The sequence below is a fragment of the Gadus morhua genome, chromosome 12, assembly GCF_902167405.1.
Source record: "Gadus morhua chromosome 12, gadMor3.0, whole genome shotgun sequence".
NCBI lineage: Eukaryota > Metazoa > Chordata > Actinopteri > Gadiformes > Gadidae > Gadus > Gadus morhua.
In genome coordinates this window covers 15876935-15901019 of record NC_044059.1, presented here as the reverse complement: position 1 = coordinate 15901019, position 24085 = coordinate 15876935, and the positions used below count along the sequence as shown (strand labels likewise).

The 24085-nt window shown below is 42.5% G+C and overlaps 1 protein-coding gene and 1 long non-coding RNA gene across 2 annotated transcripts; one reads left to right on the top strand and one right to left on the bottom strand.

Moving 5' to 3' along the window:
- Positions 1 to 3667: 3667 nt before the first annotated feature.
- On the bottom strand, positions 3668 to 5944 carry LOC115555165 (uncharacterized). Its single transcript, XR_003978831.1, has 5 exons — positions 5809 to 5944; positions 5509 to 5575; positions 5278 to 5401; positions 4542 to 4624; positions 3668 to 3879 (listed from the first exon to the last, which is right to left on the bottom strand). It is a non-coding gene; the product is annotated as an uncharacterized LOC115555165 (long non-coding RNA).
- On the top strand, positions 4637 to 5977 carry LOC115555164 (dihydrolipoyllysine-residue acetyltransferase component of pyruvate dehydrogenase complex, mitochondrial-like). The gene is made up of 5 exons (XM_030371858.1): positions 4637 to 4869; positions 5038 to 5100; positions 5247 to 5420; positions 5522 to 5596; positions 5819 to 5977. Exons 1-5 carry the CDS (start codon positions 4816 to 4818, stop codon positions 5975 to 5977), a joined length of 525 nt encoding a protein of 174 aa, XP_030227718.1. The 5' UTR covers positions 4637 to 4815.
- The last annotated feature ends 18108 nt before the right edge of the window (positions 5978 to 24085 follow it).

Genomic DNA, 24085 nt, shown 5'->3' with positions numbered 1-24085 from the left:
GTCCTTGTCACAAACTCCTGTGTAGGAGTAGTTGTTTTGGTAGCTTTCTGGAACGCTAATACTCTTATCTCGCTGAAATCTTGACGGATTTACAAACGGTTTGGTTTCTTAGTTCTGCCTCGTTGTAGTTGTTTTGGTAGCGGCTAGATTAGCATGTCGCGATACTACAGGGGATCACGTCTGCGCCGAGTAGATGCGCAGAGGGTTGAAACAGCGACACGAGTTGTTTAATGTTCACAATGTATCGTTTTTCATGGGGAAAATGAGATGCGTCCCCGGGACTGGGACAAAATATTAAACCCGTGTTGATAAAACGCCATTTTGTTATCTGTTCAGGCGTGGTTCAGGTGTGGGCGTGGTGTACTCCCATGGTGCTTCGCGATACACTCAGGGAATGACTAGCGCGTCAGCAACGGCGCACGGCTCACTCTGACCGGATTTTCTCTTCTTGAGACATCTTTGTTCAGATAGACCCTTTTCCTCTCCCTTCCACGGATTAATATTGTGAGCGGATTCATTTGAGTACGTTCTGTCTTTCAACTTTGCGGTTCAACCAAAGAAGTTCGTTGTCAAGGTAAGTCCTGATGAAATGGATAATTATGCTTGTCCGCCATTTTGTATGCATCTTGTAAGTCGCGCATGGGACCCACGACCATAGATATATATCCTTATGAAATGGATAATTATGTTTAAAGTATTAGGTTTGCTTTTGATGCAGTAATTGCAAGCAAAGGATTTACGAGAAAATATTAAAGCCCCCTGTAATAGTTTGTGTGGGGCGCTTTGTGGACTACGGCGGCGTCTAGGCCGCCAGCCATCTTACCACAGAAAAGCTTTCTGGAACGCTAATACTCTTATCTCGCTGAAATCTTGACGGATTTACAAACGGTTTGGTTTCTTAGTTCTGCCTCGTTGTTTTGGTAGCTTTCTGGAACGCTAATACTCGTATCTCGCTGAAATCTTGACGGATTTGCAAACGGTTTGGTTTCTTAGTTCTGCCTCGTTGTAGTTGTTTTGGTAGCGGCTAAATTAGCATGTCGCGATACTACAGGGATCACGTCTATGCAAATATTTGGCTTTAAATTTGGATTGTATCTGTGCAATGTGTTTTTAAATGCTGAAAAGTCGTGTTACATTCACTTTTTACACGCACACATCCGCCCAACAGTCTAAACTCCACCATATGCAATGTGTTTTAAATGCTGTGCTGTTGGTCATGTGTTGAAAGATCGTCCGCCGTTCAACTCAAGGTGAGGTGCTGGTTATATTGCTAATGCTGGGTTTTGACTTGCATAAATACATCTCTGTACAGGGTGGGGTTTTCAACATGCAGCCTTTCTTGATGTATATTTGTAAAGGGAAATCTTGTACCTATTTTGAAACATTCTATTTTTCTTATTGTGAAATCATTATGGTGCGGCCACACCAGACGCGTATCTCGCGTACTTTTTACGCGAGATACGCGCGTAAAATGTTGCTTGACCATTTTGTGTCAAAAATGGTCGCATACGCGCTATACGCGCTATACGCGCCTACGTCACTCGCCTAGATGAGTCCATGTCCATGCAAGTGAACGGAGCGTTCCCTCTTCCTCATAACTATCAAACCAAACATCCTTCACATTCACCGAGCGAACATTACGAAAGTAAAATGCACATTTCTCGCTAAAAATGTTTCCATAAACGCATTTAATGGCGTAACTATGTTACTATTTCCACCCAGAATAAAGAAAGTTGTCGGCCGTGGCTGCGCTGGAGTCCGAGGTAGGAAACCCCAACGCCGCCGTGTTTGGGTGATAGAGTTTAGATCGGGTTAGATTAAATAATCTCGGATATAAATAACAATAATCGGGTTAAATAACTTCACATGGTGTGTCTGGTGTGTTTCCCAGCAGAGAAATAGTCCGCCAAGACGTTGAGGTTGCTTAGTAACCAGAGACTCTGTCCATGCAAGTGAACGGAGCGTTCCCTCTTCGTCATAACTATCAAACCAAACATCCTTCACATTCACCGAGTGAACATTATGAAAGTAAAATGCACATTTCTCGCTAGAAATGTTTCCATAAAAGCATTTAATGGCGTAACTATGTTACTATTTCCACACAGAAAAAAGGAAGATGTCGGCCGTATGCTTCTGTCCAAGCTCACTACTCTCTGCCAGTGACGTCGGGTCAAGCTCAACGCTGATTGGGCAATGCGTGTCTCGTCAGACGCGTATCTCGCGTACTTCGCGTAAAAAGTTCAATTTTTTGAACTCTTTTGAAATGTACGCGATATACGCGCGTATAGCGCGTATTGCGCGTAAATATACGCGCTATACGCGCGTAAAATGTTGCTTAATACGCGAAATACGCGTAATACGCGTAATACGCGCCTAAACCAATGGTTCCCTATGGAGAAAATGGCGATTTCATACGCGAAGTACGCGAGATACGCGTCTGGTGTGGCCGCACCTTTAGATGCCTCGTGCCTCGCGCGCTTCGTCTCTAGCCAAGATGAAGTGGAAGAGGATTCTTCCCATGGCGACGACTCCGGCCAGAGGCTTCGTGCCTGGTATGTAGTCGTAAAGATACAATGATGCATGTTTTCAACTCATTTATATTCCTCAGAATTCTATTGCATGAATGTGTGATGTTTGACTTTTAGATCAACAGCTCGAGATAAGTTATTCATTTTAGTTTTGCGTTGAATTTGTCTCTTTATTAGTGCGTGGCACGGGAGCTCGTCACCGTGTCAAGCCTTGGCCTGTCTCTGCCCTCACTGGGAAGTTCCATCGATTGGATCTCCCTCCTGAGTCTCCAGTTAAGCAGGTAAACTTGTCAAAGACCTTTCAGAAAATAATATATAATTTAGCTGTGGAATATGTTTGGAGTGGAATGACAACTTTTTATTTGTCCTTATTTATAGTTTGTGCTGTTTGTGGGCGACTCGCATCTGCGTGCGTTGGTTGACCGTTACGTGAGGATGCCAGACGGTTGCCTTTCGTTTGGGTTCCTGTCTACGCCTGGTGCGTCTGCCGCTGAGCTCCGCACTGAGTTGCTGAACGCAGACATCCCCAGAACCCCCGACATCGTTTGCTTGCTGGCTCCAAGCAACAACCTCACGGCGACGCCCGGCATCGAAGCGGCTGGAGTTGCCTTCGATGGACTTCTGAGAGCTGCCCGCAGTCGATGGCCTAAGGTAGTTTTTGTGTTACAAAATAAAGTGTATTTAAGGCAGACTATTTAACAGAATTGTATAGTGTGTAATCCAAAACTTTTGTGCGGATCAGGTGTTTGTGCTCGATTTCCCTCCCCGGCTGGCGAGTGAATTGGCACCGCAACAATTCCTTCGAGAGGAGTTTCGTCGCGTTGCAGCAAAGAACGGTATGTAAAAATGATTAAGAGATAATGTCAGTATAGAATATCTTTGTAGGAAAGCTTTTAGTGTATCAACACCACCTCTTGGTACCACGTGTAAAATATGTATGTAGTGTATGGTTTAATATTTGTTTTCTTCTGCAGATGTAAAGTACTGCGTCACAGCTGACCGCTTTCCGCTGGACTCGCGTGCCTTGTGGAGTCGTGATGGGGTAAGTCGTGTTATAACTTGGCCCGTGAGAAATTCATGTAATGTCATTTTTATATGGCGAAAGCAGTTTATTTCAATAATAACCCGTGCTTCTCATTATAATAGATCCACCTGAGTGACGATCTGGGGATGCCGCTTCTCGCCAAGCTTCTGTGGCACTTCTCCTTTCGGCAGCTACAGTCACCTCTGCCTGTTACACCACCGCCTGTCTCTCCTCCCAAGTCACCCCCGACTGTGAGACCCTTTGCTACCACCGTGGTTGTGAAGGGAGAAGTTTCACGTCCACGTCCCCTTGACCCCTTCAAGGAAACTGTCGTCGGACGTCGCGGAAAGGTAAAAGTTATACAATTTTGAAGAGCTTTAGTTTTAGTTAGGCCACATTTATTGAATACTTATGCCGCTTTTCCACTGCATGGTACCAGCTCGACACGACTCGACTCAGCTCGCCTTTTTTGCGTTTCCACCGCGAAAACATGGTATCTGGTACCTGAAGTGGCTGCTTTTTCTAGTACCGCCTCGCTCTAGGTTCCAAGCGGCTGAGCCGATGCTAAAAGGTGACGTCGGCAGACGGCCGGCCACTGATTGGCCAGAGAGTGTGACGAAGTCACGAGAGCGACATGGCAACCATGCTGGTAACAGCCATAGCAGCGCCGCAGCCAACATATTCCACTTCTTCAACATGCCAGCTAATAATACGAACACGAATACCATCGCATCGATGTTCTCCATTGTTGTTATGTGGGTTCTGTCCATGTGTGGGTTACGTAGGTGTTGTTTGCGTCGCATACAAAAATACGTCACGGCCCTTTCGCGCAGCCGACCCCGCCCACGTCCCGGAGGTACTATTTGCGGTGGAAAAGGACCCGCGCTGCTACCGTGTCGAGTCGTGTCGAGTCGTGTCGTGTCGAGTCGAGCTACATGTGCGGTGGAAAAGCGGCATAATCCTCCCTATGTGTTTATAGCGCAGCCAACCTGAGTCCTGGGATGCGCCTGAGGACTGGGATCAGTCTTCCGTGCGGATCCTTCCTCATGAGGTTTGTACATTGGTATGATAGCTGAAAGTAAATTAAACCGTCATGATGCGTACATTTGTTGTTTCATTTAAATGCTATTCCTATAAGACAAGGCAAATGGTCAATGGCTCAATTCTGTTTTTTATTTCTAGGTTTGTGTGCCTCCTCTGGTCCTGAGGGAGTGCTTTGTCGTGCTAAACCCTATCCGGTTTAGCACTGACAAGTTGGCTGCGATGGATCGCATTGTTCCATCCAACCTTGACGTCCCCATGGGGAATCGCTCAAAGGTAATTTGTGTGATTTTAATATTAACTGTTTGTGAGTGCATACATATTAATAGCGCCTGTAATCCTATATGACAAGCTTTACATTGTATGGTACAGATAGTTGCATTGATAATAAAAGTGTTATATTTCATTAACTGTTATCATTTCCGTTCTCTTCCATTATGATAGAAACGGAAGGTGGCACATGGAACCACGGCTGTGGTCTCCAAAGGAAAGAAGGCCCGCCTTGAGGTTGGTAATTTCTCAGTGAAATATGTACTTGTTTTTTGGTTGAAACACAGGAACAACTATTTTCTGATTTCGCCTTTAACACAAGAGATAGTCCAACATTCTCTGTGTAGGTATTGTTTTGCCAATGATTTACAATTATTTTCCAGGCACTTCAAACTCCAGCAAGGATTGCCAAACCTTCGAAGCTGGTACCTCCCCCTCGACCTGTTCCAGAAGCTGCTGTACCAGCTACTCTGGAGGGCGTACCTCCTCCTCGACCTGTTCCAGAAGCTGCTGTGCCAGCCACTCTGGAGGGCAGCGTCTTTGTGCATTCGAGCAAGGTAATTTGCATATTTTCTCTAAGTTCCCTTTAAGAAAGTGTAATTTTGGGTTTCCGTTTCTCAATTGTAATGTACATATAATTCTTACTATGTCTTTGCAGTTTGCTCAACCGGAGGGGGATGACAAGACTCTGTGTGTTGATGAGTGGCCGTTTCTTCAAACAGAGTTTTGTGAGGTAAAGGAATGGGGGGAAAAAGAGAGCATCTTGTAATAATTTAATATTTGGGTTTTGTTGTTAAATTTGTATGTTGCGCCACAAAATACAGGCGTGCACAACACTATGTTTGTTACTGTTTTAAATAAACTACATTAGCAGTAAGTTCTTTGAACTGCCCACTTTTCTATTTTCATACAATTGTATCTCTCATGATAATTTTGCTCCCTTACCTCATTGTAGAAGGTGAACCAGCCAACTGCTCGGGTTGTCTCTGGACAGAGAAAACAAGAGGAGCCAACACCTTGGGGGCCAAAAGTTGTGATGGCCCAGGCTGATAAACCAACAGCCAATGAGACCAGCTTCTTGGGATGTTCAACCAAGGTAATGACAACAATATAAAAAATGATTTGCAAATAAGCAATCAATCTGTTCCAGGATCAGTATCTAGAAACATTTACATTTTTACTTCATAATTACAATCAACATAGTTTAACTGTTTTTAACATGTTCTTGGTAATATCTACACACTATGAATTGGAAATGTCAAGAAGGTTGGCTGATGAACTTGTTGTGCTCATTTTAATTATTTAAACTGAAAGAAAAGTTTTCTTTGTCCTTAATTCTGTTCACCACAATACACCAAATGTCCCCTTTTCTATGGCATGTAGGGGTAAACCTAAATTTTTTTAACATTCGTAATGTTTGTGATTGCAGATGACAGACATTGAGGACCATGAGCCATTTGAACCAGCACCTGAGGTCACTGCGAGCAGTCAGCAGGTATGTAATTACTAGTGGAAAAATTGTATACCAACGGGAAAAGCCACAGCGTAAGAGACCCATTTTGTTTTGATGTGTTTATTCTTTTAAAACATTGATATGGTGTAAGTGTACAGTTCTGACTAATTTGCCTATACTATGTACATTTTCAAATTACTTACTGGGAACCACCATGCTTTTAAAAACACTGAATCGTCATTTCAGCAGAGCCCGCCTGAGGACAATGGCCAGCTTGAAGATCCTCATGTAACACTTGGCAATCAGAAGGTACTTATTTTTAACATGTTATTCCCTGTTCCTTGTGAGTTTTCCTGCCATTTATTAGATCTTGGAAATTAGTTAAAGTAATGTTAATATCATGTACAATTCCGTTTTCCCATTATACACAGCCATGAACTACAGCTGATTGATTCCTAGCCTTTTTTTATGAATTCCTTGTTAATTTCGATATAAACTATTGGTTACACTCCTTTTTGATTGAACTACTCTTGTGTTTTTAGGCACCCTGTGATTTTGCAACTGCCAGAGCTGCTACATCAAGTCATGTGACTTATGACAACCCTGGGTGTCTTCAAGGATCATTTGACCAGAGCAGCCACATATTCGGGGAAAATGCAGGTAAGCAGTGTGCTACAAATGGCATAGCGGCGATTATGACCCACACCACCCATAGCGTTCTCAAATGGAAAAAAAAGAACATTCATCATATTCTAAAACAAGGTAATGGCTTGTACACATCTATGCTAGAAAATAAGGAAATCAGTGCAGCCAAAACCAGTGGGCATATTTTCATTTCCGAGTTACCCAGACACTGCAAATTAAACAATAAATTATTTAGTTTGGAATATTTTGATACACTCACTGGAAGTCTTGATCAAAAGCATGATTATGACGCTTCTATGCAAAACATAGCCATGTCTTTTGAAGAGGCTATTCAGAAGACACTGCTGCAGACAGACACATGCTTGCTCAACATCCAAGGAAGTGTCTGTGCCGTTTTCAAGGTCGAAACTGCTTTTGCAGTTTTCGATCCTCATTCTCGTAGTACTTGGGGTTCGGTTGCACCGGATGGAACCTGTATTGAGTGGTTGCGAGTCACATCACAAGGCCTTTCGAAAGGCTGTAGTGAATCACGTCTCAAATAATCCACTTCATTACATTACTTGTCTAAGACGGCAATTTGCTTCTGTGGAGCAATATCTCAGGGACTCAAAAATGAAATATGTTGGATCTTGGGCAACAGAGTTGGAAATACAAGCTTCTGCAGATTTGCTCTGTATTGATATTTACACATACAGTCAACAGAAATGGATTACTTTTACGGCGAACATTGAGCCGATTTTAAGAAAAGCTATATATCTGAAACACTGCAACGAATGCCATTATGAACCAATTGCATGTGTCAAAGGTAAAACCTCTCATACATGCTTTAGTTTAACTAGCTTCTGTGAAATGTCGCACAAAATGTCCAATGCAGACCTTGTTTCACCAAGTAAAAAATTTACTGATAAAGTAAAAAATCAAAGAAAAAGTAAAGCGTATGCTGAGGACACAGAATTTAGGCAAGTTAAAAAGCTACAAACTCAACAAAGATATAAATGTGATGAACAGTATCAAGCAAAATTAAAAAACAGTAGTATCGAAAGATATGCTAATAATCCTGCCCATCGTAACCAGGTGAAACAAAGAATTGTAATCAAATACAGAGAAGATCCGGCTTATAAACCCTCTTTAATTGAAAAAATCACTCAAAAGAGACTTAATCTAACCCTCTTAAAACACAATATCGACTTTGTAATTGAGCTCTTCCAAGAAGAGGTCAAACATGGACCAGAACATGTTTGTTGTGTATGTCACAGATTATTGTTCCGAAAGCAAGTGAAATTATGTGACATAACTTCATATGAATCCAAGGCTTCATCTGTGTCAGCAATTGCAATACAATGCATTACTACAACATATCTCCATCAATGTGATATTGCATGTTTAACGCCATGCACACTAAAACAGACAGTTGCTGGGAAATTGTGGATATGTTTCAGTTGCAACTCCAAGTTACTCAGTGGTAAGATTCCCCAGGAGAGTGCTATGAACAATATGGCATTAGATCCAATTCCGGACGAATTAGGCACACTGAACTCATTAGAACAACACCTGTGCGCATTGAATATTCCCTTTATGCGACTTGTGGCATTGCCACGAGGTTCTCAGAATTCTGTCCATGGGCCGGTGACTTGCGTTCCATCAAACAGCGATGTAGTCACTTCAGTTCTCCCAAGGCTAGAAAATCAAGATTTAATGATCCGAATAAAACTGAAAAGAAAACTTACTTATAAGGGGCATTATCAGTATCAATATGTGCACACTCAAAAAATCCAAAATGCGATTGCATGTTTAAAGGACATGAATAAATGGTATAAGGACATAGACTTTAACGCAGAATGGGAAAATCCCTTGCCAGAAGATGCATGTTCTGTTTTGAAAGAATGCAACCCAGTTAATGACACTCCATCTGCACCTGTAAGCATTGACATTACAACTCAATCAGACCAGGTGTCGGATGATGAAGAAGCTGACCACATATATGAAACTCAAACACACGGGTTACTCTTGGACACATGTTTGCAACCAATAGATATCGCACAAGAAATATTTGATCAGCATTTCGAAAGTGTTTTATCAATAGCTCCAGCTGAGGGCAACAGTCCTGTTAGGCTGCTGACAGATAAGGGCAATGAAGCAAAATGTTTTCCAACTCTTTTCCCCAAAGGGACAGGTACATTCCATGATGCACGGCCCCACAGGCTCACTCTCAGTAGATACATCAACACACGAATCCTAAATGCTGATGGGAGGTTTAGCAGCAACTTGGACTACATTTTCTATGCTCAATATTTATCTGAGGTCAATCAGGTTGTTTCCAAGGTGTCCATAGCACTGAGAAAAGGTTACCATGCAGGGGAATCATTGGCTATAACTTCCGCCATGCTTTCAAACAAAGACTATGTACAAAATGTCTTAAAAACCGATCTCGGTTACAAGTTCCTTCAACCGATCCGAGGGACTCCAGTTTTTTGGCAAGGTGTACAGAAAAATCTATTTGCTATGGTTCGTCAGCTTGGTGTCCCTACTTGGTTCTGTTCATTTTCATGTGCTGATTTACGCTGGACTGAACTCATTGATGTTTTCATGAGACTACAGAAAATACAGGGAAATGTCAACGACCTGGACTGGTCACAGAGGTGCAATTTACTCAAAACTAATCCGGTTACCGCGGCAAGAATGTTCCAACACAGGTTTCAGACTTTCCTAAATGACGTCATCAAGTCACCAGCTAACCCCATTGGTAAAGTTATCGACACATTTTTTAGAGTTGAATTCCAACAACGCGGCTCACCCCATACTCATTGTCTGTTCTGGGTAGAAAATGCACCGAAAATAGGCAAAAACACAGACCAAGAAGTCACACAATTTATTGATAAATACATCAGTTGTGAACTCCCGCCAGCAACCGACGCATTGCATGAAGTTGTTTCCAGCGTTCAAAAACACAGCTCCAAGCACTCAAAGAGTTGTAGGAAAAAAGGCACAACATGCAGATTTAACTTTCCACGTCCTCCAAGCAACCACACCTTTCTTTGTAGAAGTAAAACAGACGAGAACCAGGAGGTAACAGACGCTGATCCGATAGACGTCTCTATATTAGAAATGCGAAAAGAAAAAGAGGTGGCTAAAAGTGTCATGACAAGGGTCAAACATGCTCTTTCAAGTCCAGACCTAACCTTCGACACTGTGGATCAGCTATTTGCTTCCGTTAACATCACCCAGGAAATGTTTGAAAATGCCTACCGATTGACAACCAATAAAAACGCGGTTGTACACAAACGCAACCCATCAGATGTTTACGTTAATCAATACAACAAAGACCTTTTGCGTTGCTGGGATGCCAACATGGACATACAATATGTCTGAGATGCTTTTGCTTGTGTAGTATACATAATATCCTACATCTCAAAAGCAGAACAAGACATGGGCTTATTGTTACAACATACTCAAAATGAAATGAAAAAACATGGAAATTTAGATGCAAAACAAACACTCAATAAGTTGGGAAGTGTCTTTCTCCACAATCGCGAGGTCTCAGCTCAAGAAAGTGTTTATCGAGTTACAAACATGCATCTCAACGAATGCTCAAGACTGGTCACATTTATCCCTACTGGTGAAAATACCGTCAGAATGAGTTATCCTCTCAGTGTCATTCAAAGCAAAGCAGAACAGGGTGACACGTCAACAGAATCGATATGGATGACGAGCATAACGGACCGCTACAAAAACCGCCCCCAGGGCGCAATTTTCAATGATATTTGTATAGCCACATTTGTTTCAAAATACAGAGTTTTGTACGGGAAAGAGCAGCACAGCAATGGCTCTGTTAAACTGGAAAATAACGCTGGCTTTGTTAAGATGAGAACTAGGGGATCTGATGCTGTTGCTAGATACGCTCGTTTCTCACAAACCAAATATCCAGAAAAACACTACCAAAGTTTGCTACAATTGTTTTTGCCTCATTATTCAACAGATGAGTTAAAACCTCCACCGTACAACAGTTATGAGCAGTTTTACAGGACCGGTTCCATCACTAACAGCAGCAATACAACGCAAAGTGTTAAGGAAGTTGTAGATTTGAACAGATCCCTGTTTGAAGTAGATGCAGATGAGCTCGACAGATGCCAAGAGGTTGCAGGGCACCACGGGGCTCACGACGAGGCATGGGCAGACCTTTGCCCTGAATCTGAGTTGGAGCGATTAGAATGTCAGGAGGAGATGTCTAACAACAACGACACAAATCAAAATGAAAGAGAAGCCATACCGGACTTGCAGTCGGACACAAAGGCAACACTGTCTAAAGAATTTCCCACACACTCGATACAAAGAGCTGAAGGTCTGTCCATTATGCGCACGTTAAACGAACAACAGACTCAAATTTTTTACAAAATCCGCGCATGGTGCCTTGACAAAGTCAATGGCAAAAACCCTGACCCGTTTCGCGTATTCGTTTCAGGGGGAGCAGGCACAGGAAAGTCCCACCTGATTAAAGCTGTGTACTACGAGTCATGCAGACTCTTTGCAAGAATGTCCATTAATCCAGACGACACTCATGTTTTGCTAGCTGCTCCTACAGGAGTAGCAGCATATAATATCAACGGAAGCACAATACACAGCACCTTTGCTATTACTACCACTGCCAAACTGCCATATCAACCTCTAGGAGATGAAAGAATCAATTCGTTGAGAGCCACCATGAAAGACTTACAAATACTCATTTTGGACGAGGTGAGTATGGTTGATCATAAAATCCTGACGTATGTCCATGGCAGACTACGACAAATAAAGCAACAAGGAGATTATGCATTGTTTGGGAATGTATCAATCATGGCAGTTGGTGACTTCTTCCAGCTCGGCCCTGTAAAGGGAACACCTCTTTACCACGAGCAATTGGTGACCGATCTGTGGAACAATCATTTCACTCACATTGAGTTGACAAAGATAATGCGACAAAAAAACAAAGAGTTTGCTGAAACATTAAATCGTCTTAGAAAACACAGAAAAGGAGACAATCTTTACCAGCGAGATGAAGTCTTGCTAAGACAACGTGAGACCGGCGAGGGGGAACTGACACAGGACCTTCACATTTTCCCCAGAAACGATGAAGTGGCAGCCCATAACATCGCCATGTTACACAAGACGTGTACGGATTTGGTGCAAATTAAAGCTCAAGATACTCAGAGAAATCCTACCACAGGACAAGTAACAAGAAAAAATAATCCAAAAATTGATAGTCAGACATGCTTAAGCAGAACGTTAATCGTTGGTCCATCAGCTCGCGTAATGCTCATCAAAAATATAGATCTGTCAGATGGATTGGTCAATGGTGTATTCGGTACCGTTTGCAAAATCACCTTTGAAGGGAACGTTCAGTTTCCCAAAACCATTTTGGTTAACTTTGACAATGACGCAATCGGCAGGAAACTGAGGAGTAGGTCTATATGCTTTGAGCCTCAATTTCAACAAGCAACACCCATAGATGCTGTGGAAGACAAAGTAATGACTGGTGGATCTAGACGCCAATTCCCGTTACGCCTAGCATGGGCCTGTACAATACACAAAGTTCAAGGTTTAACTTTAGAAAGAGCTGTAGTGTCCCTTAAAAAGATATTTGCAGCTGGCCAAGCATATGTAGCATTAAGCCGAGTAACGTGTGAGGAAAACCTTATCATTCAAGACTACGCAGCCAAAGCCTTCTATTCGAAACCAGACATCGACATTTCCCTGCAAAAAATGGAACCATTCATTGCAACTCCACCAGCAGAAATAACTTCAACCCTCAAAATATGCCTCCACAACATTCAAGGTCTATGTCAACACATGGAAGACCTTAAACATGACCAGAGAATCTTGAGTGCTGACATAATTTGCGTGACAGAAACATGGCTGGAACAAAACACCTCAGTCGATTCCATTGAAATGCCAGGTTGGACTTTTAATCACAAACTCCGGTCCCAATCCTACCATAACATGACCCAATTCCAAGACTTGGTAAACAAACGGCACGGTGGAGTGGGCTACTACCACAAAGACCACATCACTTGTAACATTATACACATGCCATGCAGTGACTTGGAAGCCATCATGTTTAATGTTCAGCCTTTGAATTACAATTACATTGTGCTGTACAAACCGCCATCATATAAACTCGCCTTATTCAAACAAAATCTCGCTTTGGTAATGCAACACTTTAACCAACTTTCAGGAGGAAAGGTAATTATGGGTGACTTCAACGACAATGCCCTTGTTTCTAAATCTGCAGAAAATTTCATGCAACAGCAAGGTTACACCCAAATTGTCTCTTCGCCAACAACAGAAAACGACACGACAATTGATCACGTATACATTCGTGACATTAATCCCACTGATATCAAAGTGCAAATTCTGTCCACCTACTACTCCGATCATGAGTGCCTCTGTTTAGATTTCCTTCTGTAACTGGTTAGCTCGTTTGGCTCGCAGGTTTAAGCACTACCCAATCATTTAAATGTTTTGTCTGTCTTTTCTATTTTTTCAAATAAATAATAAATATTAAATATATATTTTTAATTTCCTATTTTTTCTAATAAATAATGAATTTTCTACCCATTTTTTTTTTATGGATTTGCCCCTCTAAACAAAGCCATAGATGTTTTGTTTTTTTAGCACTACCCAATGTTTTAAATGTTTTGTCTTCGTCTTTTCCATTTTTTCTAATAAATAATAAATATTATCCATTTTTAACTTTTGGATTTTTTACTTTACTAAATTTTCTCCCCATTTTTTGTGTTTTTTTTATTTTTTATTTAACCCTCTAATAAAATCATAGATATTTTGTCCCTTTTCAGCATTTTTTCCCTATTCATCTACAACTTACAATTTACAATAAGGGTACATGCTAAACTATTTGTTAATGCTTAGTTAATAACTCATAGCTAACTAACCATTTCTAAATACTTGCGTAATGCTTGATAAGCATTAACTAAGTCAAACTAACTGTTATCCTTAGTTAATGCTAATCTAAGCATCAACCAAGTGAAACTAATTGTAATGCTTAGTTAATACTTATCTTAGCACTAACTAAGCATTACAGTTAGTTTTACTTAGTTAATGCTAAGATAAGTATCAACTAAGTACAACTAACTGTTATGCTTAGTTAATGCTATAGTAAGTATAGTTAACTAAGTAAACTTAATGCCTGACCAATCATTACTCAACATTAAATAGTGTTAAATACGCATTAACAAACCATTGATAACATTACGTAAGTATCAATCCACAGATATATGATGTACCCTCATTGTAGTATGTTAGCCATGGATTTAGGTTACCTTTTTATTCAATCTTTAAAATACCATTTGGATTCTTTTGATTTTTTCAAAAAAATGTGCCTCTCAAAACCCAACCCCTCGTCCACGTCGTGAGAGGCGGAAACAGTGTGTCTGTATTCCAGGTCCATCCAAGACGCTGTCTGAATGGACCTGGAAACATGCTGGCCAACGGGGCTCTGGTAAAGCAAACCAATCGAAACGGAAGCGGACAAGGCGTTTGGGGGATATAACTCCCACACCGAACCTCCCACAGTCGAAACCTTCGTATCCACAGGTTCGCGGTAGCGTTTTGAACACATGCTTCGCGTTCTGCCGGCGAAATGCACATTTCTTGTCGCGTTGTGCCGGCGAAATGCACACTTCTTGGACCCCTGCATAACTGCTTGCAGTTCTAGTTCTTTTTATTATTATACTTCCTTCCGTAAAAGTTGGCCCACACCCCAAACCGTAAATGGTACCGACACGCGAATTGCATGACTAGATCCAGGTCTGTGATGTGTACGCAGACGACAAAATCCAGCCACGCCGGTCACTAGGTGGCGCTATACCAAGGAATACGCGTTTGCGGGTATAACTCCCACACCGAACCTCCCACAGTCAAAAACTTGTACGCACATATTCACTGGAGTCTGCTGCATCTTTTGGCATAGGCCACGCCCATTTGCGTCCATAATTTTTTTTCGCTAAATCGCGAAAAACGCAAAACTGTTTTTTCCCTACTCCTCCCACATTTCTTGACCAATCGACACCAAACTTTGCACACGGCATCTTCAGACGCACACGCAAAGATGCATTGATCACTTTTTGGATCCGACCCTCGACGACAAAACGGTAGCGTTTTGAATATTGGTTTATGAGCTAAATTAGACGTGGAAAATTAAAAATCCAAAAAAATCCAAAATTAGACATCGGATCGAGTCCAAATTGTACACACATGTTGGTGCTAACCTTAATGACGTTCGATAAAAATTTCGGAAAATATGGATCCCTATTGTTTTTGTAAGGATTTTTCTTTTTATTATTTGCACACGGCATCTTCAGACGCACACGCAAAGATGCATTGATCACTTTTTGGATCCGACCCTCGACGACAAAACGGTAGCGTTTTGAATATTGGTTTATGAGCTAAATTAGACGTGGAAAATTAAAAATCCAAAAAAATCCAAAATTAGACATCGGATCGAGTCCAAATTGTACACACATGTTGGTGCTAACCTTAGTGACGTTCGATAAAAATTTCGGAAAATATGGATCCCTATTGTTTTTGTAAGGATTTTTCTTTTTATTATTAGGGGTCCAAGCCAACAGGTTGGATCCCTATTGTTTTTGTAAGGATTTTTATTATTTTTAGGGGTCCAAGCCAACAGGTTGGATCCCTATTGTTTTTGTAAGGATTTTTTTTATTTTTATTAGGGGTCCAAGCCAACAGGTTGGATCCCTATTGTTTTTGTAAGGATTATTATTAGGGGTCCAAGCCAACAGGTTGGATCCCTATTGTTTTTGTAGTGTTTGTTATTATTCCCCCTGAAAGTGGGTCCACAGCCCAAACCGTAAATGGTGCACACGCGCCAATTACATGACTAGAACCAGGTCTGGCACCGCTACTCAGATACCCAAATCCAGACATGCCGGCCACTAGGTGGCGCTATACCAAGGAGAAACACGTTTGGGGCTATAGCTCCCACACCGAACCTCCCACAGTCAAAAACTTGTACCCACATATTCACTGGAGTCTGCTGCATCTTTTGGCATAGGCCACGCCCATTTGCGTCCATAATTTTTTTTCGCAAAATCGCGAAAACCGCTAAACTGTTTTTTCGCTACTCCTCCCACATTTCTTGACCAATCGACACCAAACTTTGCACACGACATCTTCAGACGCACTCGAACAGAAACCCTCAGACACTTTTTTTATCCGACCTTCGATAACGAAACGGTAGCGTTTTGAATATTTGTTTATTAGCTAAATTAGACGTGGAAAATCAAAAATCCCAAAAAATCCAGAATTAGACATCGGATCGAGTCCAAATTTTAGACACATGTCGGTGCTACCCTTAATGGCGTTCAATAAAAAAATCGGAAAATTTCGCCATTAGGGGGCGCAATAAACGAGGAAATTGTATATCTTCTACAAAATTTCGCTGCGAAAACGCTACACTGACTTCTCGTTACTCCTACCATAGTCAAATCCTTTGTATCCACAGGTTCAGGGTAGCGTTTTGAACACATGCTTCGCGTTGTGCCGGCGAAACGCACATTTCTTGTCGCGTTGTGCCGGCGAAATGCACACTTCTTGGACCCCTGCATAACTGCTTGCAGTTCTAGTTATTAGGGGTCCAAGCCAACAGGTTGGATCCCTATTGTTTTTGTAAGGATTTTTATTAGGGGTCCAAGCCAACAGGTTGGATCCCTATTGTTTTTGTAAGGATTTTTTTATTATTATTCCCAACTAGAAGTGGTACCACAGCCCAGACCGTAAATGGTGCCGACACGCCAATTGCATGACTACATCCAGATCCCTTCGGACTACGCAGACGACAAAATCCAGACACGCCGGCCACTAGGTGGCGCTATACCAGGGAATACGCGTTTGAGGCTATAACTCCCACACCGAACCTCCCACATTCAAAACCTTGTACACACAGATTCACTGGAGTCTGCTGCATCTTTTGGCATAGGCCACGCCCATTTGCGTCTATAATTTTTTTTCGCAAAATCGCAAAAAACGCAAAACAGTTTTTTCCCTACTCTTCCCACATTTCTTAACCAATCGACACCAAACTTTGCACACGATATCTTCAGACGCACACGCAAAGAATGCACGAAACACTTTTTTGATGCGACCTTTGACGACGAAACGGTAGCGTTTTGAATATTGGTTTATTAGCTAAATTAGACGTGGAATATCAAAAATCCAAAGAAATCCAAAATTAGACATCGGATCGAGTCCACATTTTACAAACATGTTGGTGCTAACCTTAATGTCGTTCGATAAAAAATTCGGAAAAATTCGCCATTAGGGGGCGCAATAAACGAGGAAATTGTATATCTTCTAATTGGCCAAAGGAATGTTCTTCGAACTCAAGGGAAACCATCAAGGGGCAAACCCAAGTCTATATAGAAAATATGGCCAAGAATTATTAATGTGGGCGGGAGTTATTTGGCAAAAGAAAATTGTCTTTGGAAAATTAAAAATTTCGCCACAGGGCGGCGCCAAAAAACAACGACATTGTCTATCTCCTATTTGGCCAATGGAATGTTCTGAAAACGCGTTTTGGGCTATAACTCCCACACCGAAGCTCCCACAGTCAAAACCTTTGTATCCACATGTTGTTCACGGTAGCGTTTTGAATACTTGCTTCGCGTTGTGCCGGCGAAATGCACATTTCTTGTCGCGTTGTGCCGGCGAAATGCACACTTCTTGGACCCCTGCATAACTGCTTGCAGTTCTAGTTAGGGGTCCAAGCCAACAGGTTGGATCCCTATTGTTTTTGTAAGGATTATTATTGTTATACTTACCTCACTAGAAGTGGTACCACAGCCCAAACCGTAAATGGTGCCGACACGCCAATTGCATGACTAGATCCAGATCTCTTCGGACAATGCAGACGACCAAATCCAGACCCGCCGGCCCCTAGGTGGCGCTATACCAAGGAATACGCGTTTGGGGCTATAACTCCCACACCGAAACTCCCACATTCAAATCCTTGTACACACAGATTCACTGGAGTCTGCTGCATCTTTTGGCATAGGCCACGCCCATTTGCGTCTAGAATTTTTTTTCGCAAAATCGCGAAAACCGCAAAACTGTTTTTTCGCTACTCCTCCCACATTTCTCGTCCAATCAACACCAAACTTTGCACACGGCATCTTCAGACGCACACGCAAAGAAACCCTCAGACAGTTTTTTGATCCGACTTTCGACGACGAAACGGTAGCGTTTTGAATATTTGTTTATTAGCTAAATTAGACATGGAAAATTAAAAATCCAAAAAAATCCAAAATTAGACATCGGATCGAGTCCAAATTCTACACACATGTTGGTGCTAACCTTATTGACGTTCGATAAAAAATTCGGAAAATTTCGCCATTAGGGGGCGCAATAAACGAGGAAATTGTATATCTTCTAATTGGCCAAAGGAATGTTCTTCAAACTCAATGGAAACCATCAAGGGGCAAACCCGAGTCTATATAGAAAATATGGCCAAGAATTATTAATGTGGGCGGGAGTTATTTGGCAAAGGAAAATTGTCTATGGAAAATGTCGCCACAGGGCGGCGCCAAAAAACGACGACATTGTCTATCTCCTATTTGGCCAATGTTCTGAAAACGCGTTTTAGGCTATAACTCCCACACCGAAGCTCCCACAGTCAAAACCTTTATATCCACATGTTGTTCACGGTAGCGTTTTGAATACTTGCTTCGTGTTGTGCCGGCGAAACACACATTTCTTGTCGCGTTGTGCCGGCGAAATGCACACTTCTTGGACCCCTGCATAACTGCTTGCAGTTCTAGTTGTTATACTTACCTCACTAGAAGTGGTACCACAGCCCAAACCGTAAATGGTGCCGACACGCCAATTGCATGACTAGATCCAGATCTCTTCGGACAATGCAGACGACAAAATCCAGACCTGCCGGCCACTAGGTGGCGCTATACCAAGGAATACGCGTTTGGGGCTATAACTCCCACACCGAACCTCCCACATTCAAAACCTTGTACACACAGATTCACTGGAGTCTGTTGCATCTTTTGGCATAGGCCACGCCCATTTGCGTCTAGAAATTTTTTTCGCAAAATCGTGAAAACCGCAAAACTGTTTTCTCGCTACTCCTCCCACATTTCTCGACCAATCAACACCAAACTTTGCACACGGCATCTTCTGACGCACACGCAAAGAAACCCTCAGACAGTTTTTTGATCCGACTTTCGACGACGAAACGGTAGAGTTTTGAATATTTGTTTATTAGCTTAGTTTTACGTCGAAACGCAAAAATTCAAATAATACCAAAATTAGACATCGGATCAAGTCTAAATTTTAGACAAATGTCGGTGCTAACCTTAATGGCGTTCAATACAAAATTCGGAAAATTTCGCCATTAGGGGGCGCAATAAACGAGGAAATTGTATATCTTCTAATTGGCCTAAGGAATGTTCTTCAAACTATAAGGAAACCATCAAGGGGCAATCCCGAGTCCATATAGAAAATATGGCCAAGAATTATTAATGTGGGCGGGAGTTATTTGGCAAAGGAAAATTGTCTTTGGAAAATCTCGCCACAAGGGGGCGCAAATAAACGACGAAATAATATATCTCCTAACTGGCCAATGGAATGTTCTGAAAACGCGTTTTAGGCTATAACTCCCACACCGAAGCTCCCACAGTCAAAAACGTTATATCCACAGATTCACTGGAGTCAGCTGCATCTTTTGGCATACGCCGTTCCTCAATTTCGAACACATGCTTCGCATTGTGCCGGCGAAATGCACACTTCTTGGACCCCTGCATAACTGCTTGCAGTTCTAGTTTTTAGGGGTCCAAGCCAACAGGTTGGATCCCTATTGTTTTTGTAAGGATTATTATTCTTCCCCCCTTGAAAGTGATACTACAGCCCAAACCGTAAATGGTGCACACGCGCCAATTGCATGACTTGATCCAGAATCGGCACCGCTACTCAGATAACAAAATCCAGACACGCCGGCCCCTAGGTGGCGCTATACCAAAGAATACGCGTTTGGGGCTATAACTCCCACACCGAACCTCCCACAGTCAAAAACTTGTACCCACATATTCACTGGAGTCTGCTGCATCTTTTGGCATAGGCCACGCCCATTTGCGTCTAGAATTTTTTTTCGCAAAATCGCGAAAACCGCAAAACTGTTTTTTCCCTACTCCTCCCACATTTCTTGACCAATCGACACCAAACTTTGCACACGACATCTTCAGACGCACACGGAAAGAATGCACGAAACACTTTTTTGATGCGACCTTTGACGTCGAAACGGTAGCGTTTTGAATATTGGTTTATTAGCTAAATTAGACGTGGAATATCAAAAATCCAAAGAAATCCGAAATTAGACATCGGATCGAGTCCAAGTTTTACATGCATGTTGGTGTTAACCTTAATGTCGTTCGATAAAAAATTCGGAAAATTTCGCCATTAGGGGGCGCAATAAACGAGGAAATTGGATATCTTCTACAAAATTTCGCCGCGAAAACGCTACGATGACTTCTCGCTACTCCTACCACAGTCAAATCCTTTGTATCCACAGGTTCAGGGTAGCGTTTTGAACACATGCTTCGCGTTGTGCCGGCGAAACGCACATTTCTTGTCGCGTTGTGCCGGCGAAATGCACACTTCTTGGACCCCTGCATAACTGCTTGCAGTTCTAGTTAGGGGTCCAAGCCAACAGGTTGGATCCCTATTGTTTTTGTAAGGATTTTTCTTATTATTATTCCTGCGCTAAATGTGCTACCACAGCCCAAACCGTAAATGTTGCCGACACGCCAATTGCATGACTTGATCCAGGTCCGGCACCGCTACTCAGATAACAAAATCCAGACACGCCGGCCACTAGGTGGCGCTATACCAAGGAAAGACGCGTTTGGGGCTATAACTCCCACACCGAACCTCCCACATTCAAAACCTTGTACACACATATTCACTGGAGTCTGCTGCATCTTTTGGCATAGGCCACGCCCATTTGCGTCTACAATTTTTTTTCGCAAAATCGCGAAAACCGCAAAACTGTTTTTTCCCTACTCCTCCCACATTTCTTGACCAATCGACACCAAACTATGCACACGACATCTTCAGACGCACACGCAAAGAATGCATGAGACACTTTTTTGATGCGACCTTTGACGACGAAACGGTAGCGTTTTGAATATTGGTTTATTAGCTAAATTAGACGTGGAATATCAAAAATCCAAAGAAATCCAAAATTAGACATCGGATCGAGTCCAAATTTTACACACATGTTGGTGTTAACCTTAACGTCATTCGAGAAAAAAATCGGAAAAATTCGCCATTATGGGGCGCAATAAACGAGGAAATTGTATATCGTCTACAAAATTTCGCCGCGAAAACGCTACACTGACTTCTCGCTACTCCTACCACAGTCAAATCCTTTGTATCCACAGGTTCAGGGTAGCGTTTTGAACACATGCTCCGCGTTGTGCCGGCGAAACGCACATTTCTTGTCGCGTTGTGCCGGCGAAATGCAAATTTCTTGTTGCATTGTGCCGGCGAAATGCACACTTCTTGGACCCCTGCATAACTGCTTGCAGTTCTAGTTATACTTCCCGCCTTGAAAGTCGGTCCACAGCCCAAACCGTAAATGGTGCACACGCGCCAATTACATGACTAGAACCAGGTCCGGCACCGCTACTCAGATAACCAAATCCAGACATGCCGGCCTCTAGGTGGCGCTATACCAAGGAGAAACACGTTTGGGGCTATAGCTCCCACACCGAACCTCCCACAGTCAAAAACTTGTACCCACTTATTCAATGGAGTCTGCTGCATCTTTTGGCATAGGCCACGCCCATTTGCGTCCAGAATTTTTTTTCGCAAAATCGCGAAAACCGCAAAACTGTATTTTCGCTATCCCTCCCACATTTCTCGACCAATCAACACCAAACTTTGCACACGGCATCTTCAGACGCACACGCAAAGAAACCCTCAGACAGTTTTTTGATCCGACTTTCGACGACGAAACGGTAGAGTTTTGAATATTTGTTTATTAGCTAAATTTGACGTGGAAAATCAAAAATTCAAAAAATACCAAAATTAGACATCGGATCAAGCCCACATTTAAGTCACATGTCGGTGCTAGCCTTAATGTCGTTCGATAAAAAATTCGGAAAATTTCGCCATTAGGGGGCGCAATAAACGAGGAAATTGTATATCTTATACAAAATTTCGCCGCGAAAACGCTACACTGACTTCTCGCTACTCCTACCACAGTCAAATCCTTTGTATCCACAGGTTCAGGGTAGCGTTTTGAACACATGCTTCGCGTTGTGCCGGCGAAATGCACATTTCTTGTCGCGTTGTGCCGGCGAAATGCACACTTCTTGGACCCCTGCATAACTGCTTGCAGTTCTAGTTAGGGGTCCAAGCCAACAGGTTGGATCCCTATTGTTTTTGTAAGGATTATTATTCTTCCCCCCTTGAAAGTGATACTACAGCCCAAACCGTAAATGGTGCACACGCGCCAATTGCATGACTTGATCCAGAATCGGCACCGCTACTCAGATAACAAAATCCTGACACGCCGGCCCCTAGGTGGCGCTATACCAAAGAATACGCGTTTGGGGCTATAACTCCCACACCGAACCTCCCAAAGTCATAAACATGTACCCACATATTCACTGGAGTCTGCTGCATCTTTTGGCATAGGCCACGCCCATTTGCGTCCATAATTTTTTTTCGCAAAATCGCAAAAACCGCAAAACTGTTTTTTCGCTACTCCTCCCACATTTCTCGACCAATCAACACCAAACTTTGCACACGACATCTTCAGACGCACACGCAAAGAATGCACGAAACACTTTTTTGATGCGACCTTTGACGACGAAACGGTAGCGTTTTGAATATTGGTTTATTAGCTAAATTAGACGTGGAATATCAAAAATCCAAAGAAATCCAAAATTAGACATCGGATCGAGTCCACATTTTAGACACATTTCGGTGCTACCCTTAATGGCGTTCAATAAAAAAATCGGAATATTTCGCCATTAGGGGGCGCAATAAACGAGGAAATTGTATATCTTCTACAAAATTTCGCCGCGAAAACGCTACACTGACTTCTCGCTACTAGGTTCAGGGTAGCGTTTTGAACACATGCTTCGCGTTGTGCCGGCGAAACGCACATTTCTTGTCGCGTTGTGCCGGCGAAATGCACACTTCTTGGACCCCTGCATAACTGCTTGCAGTTCTAGTTATTCTTCCCCCCGTACTTTTGGGACTACAGCCCAAACCGTAAATGGTGCACACGCGCCAATTGCATGACTAGATCCAGGTACGGCACCGCTACTCAGATAACCAAATCCAGACACGCCAGTCACTAGGTGGCGCTATTCCAAGGAAAGACGCGTTTGGGGCTATAACTCCCACACCGAACCTCCCACATTCAAAACCTTGTACACACAGATTCACTGGAGTCTGCTGCATCTTTTGGCATAGGCCACGCCCATTTGCGTCTAGAATTTTTTTTCGCAAAATCACGAAAACCGCAAAACTGTTTTTTCGCTACTCCTCCCACATTTCTCGACAAATCAACACAAAACTTTGCACACGGCATCTTCAGACGCACACGCAAAGAAACCCTCAGACAGTTTTTTGATCCGACTTTCGACGACGAAACGGTAGCGTTTTGAATATTGGTTTATTAGCTAAATTTGACGTGGAAAATCAAAAATCCAAAAAAAAACAAAATTAGACATCGGATCGAGTCCACATTTTACACACATGTCGGGTCTAGCCTTAATGTCGTTCGATAAAAAAATCGGAAAATTTCGCCATTAGGGGGCGCAATAAACGAGGAAATTGTATATCTTCTAATTGGCCAAAGGAATGTTCTTCAAACTCAGGGGAAACTATCAAGGGGCAAACCCGAGTCTATATAGAAAATATGTCCAACAATTATTAATATGGGCGGGAGTTATTTGGCCACAGGGCGGCGCCAAAAAACGACGACATTGTCTATCTCCTATTTGGCCAATGGAATGTTCTGAAAACGCGTTTTAGGCTATAACTCCCACACCGAAGCTCCCACAGTCAAAACCTTTATATCCACATGTTGTT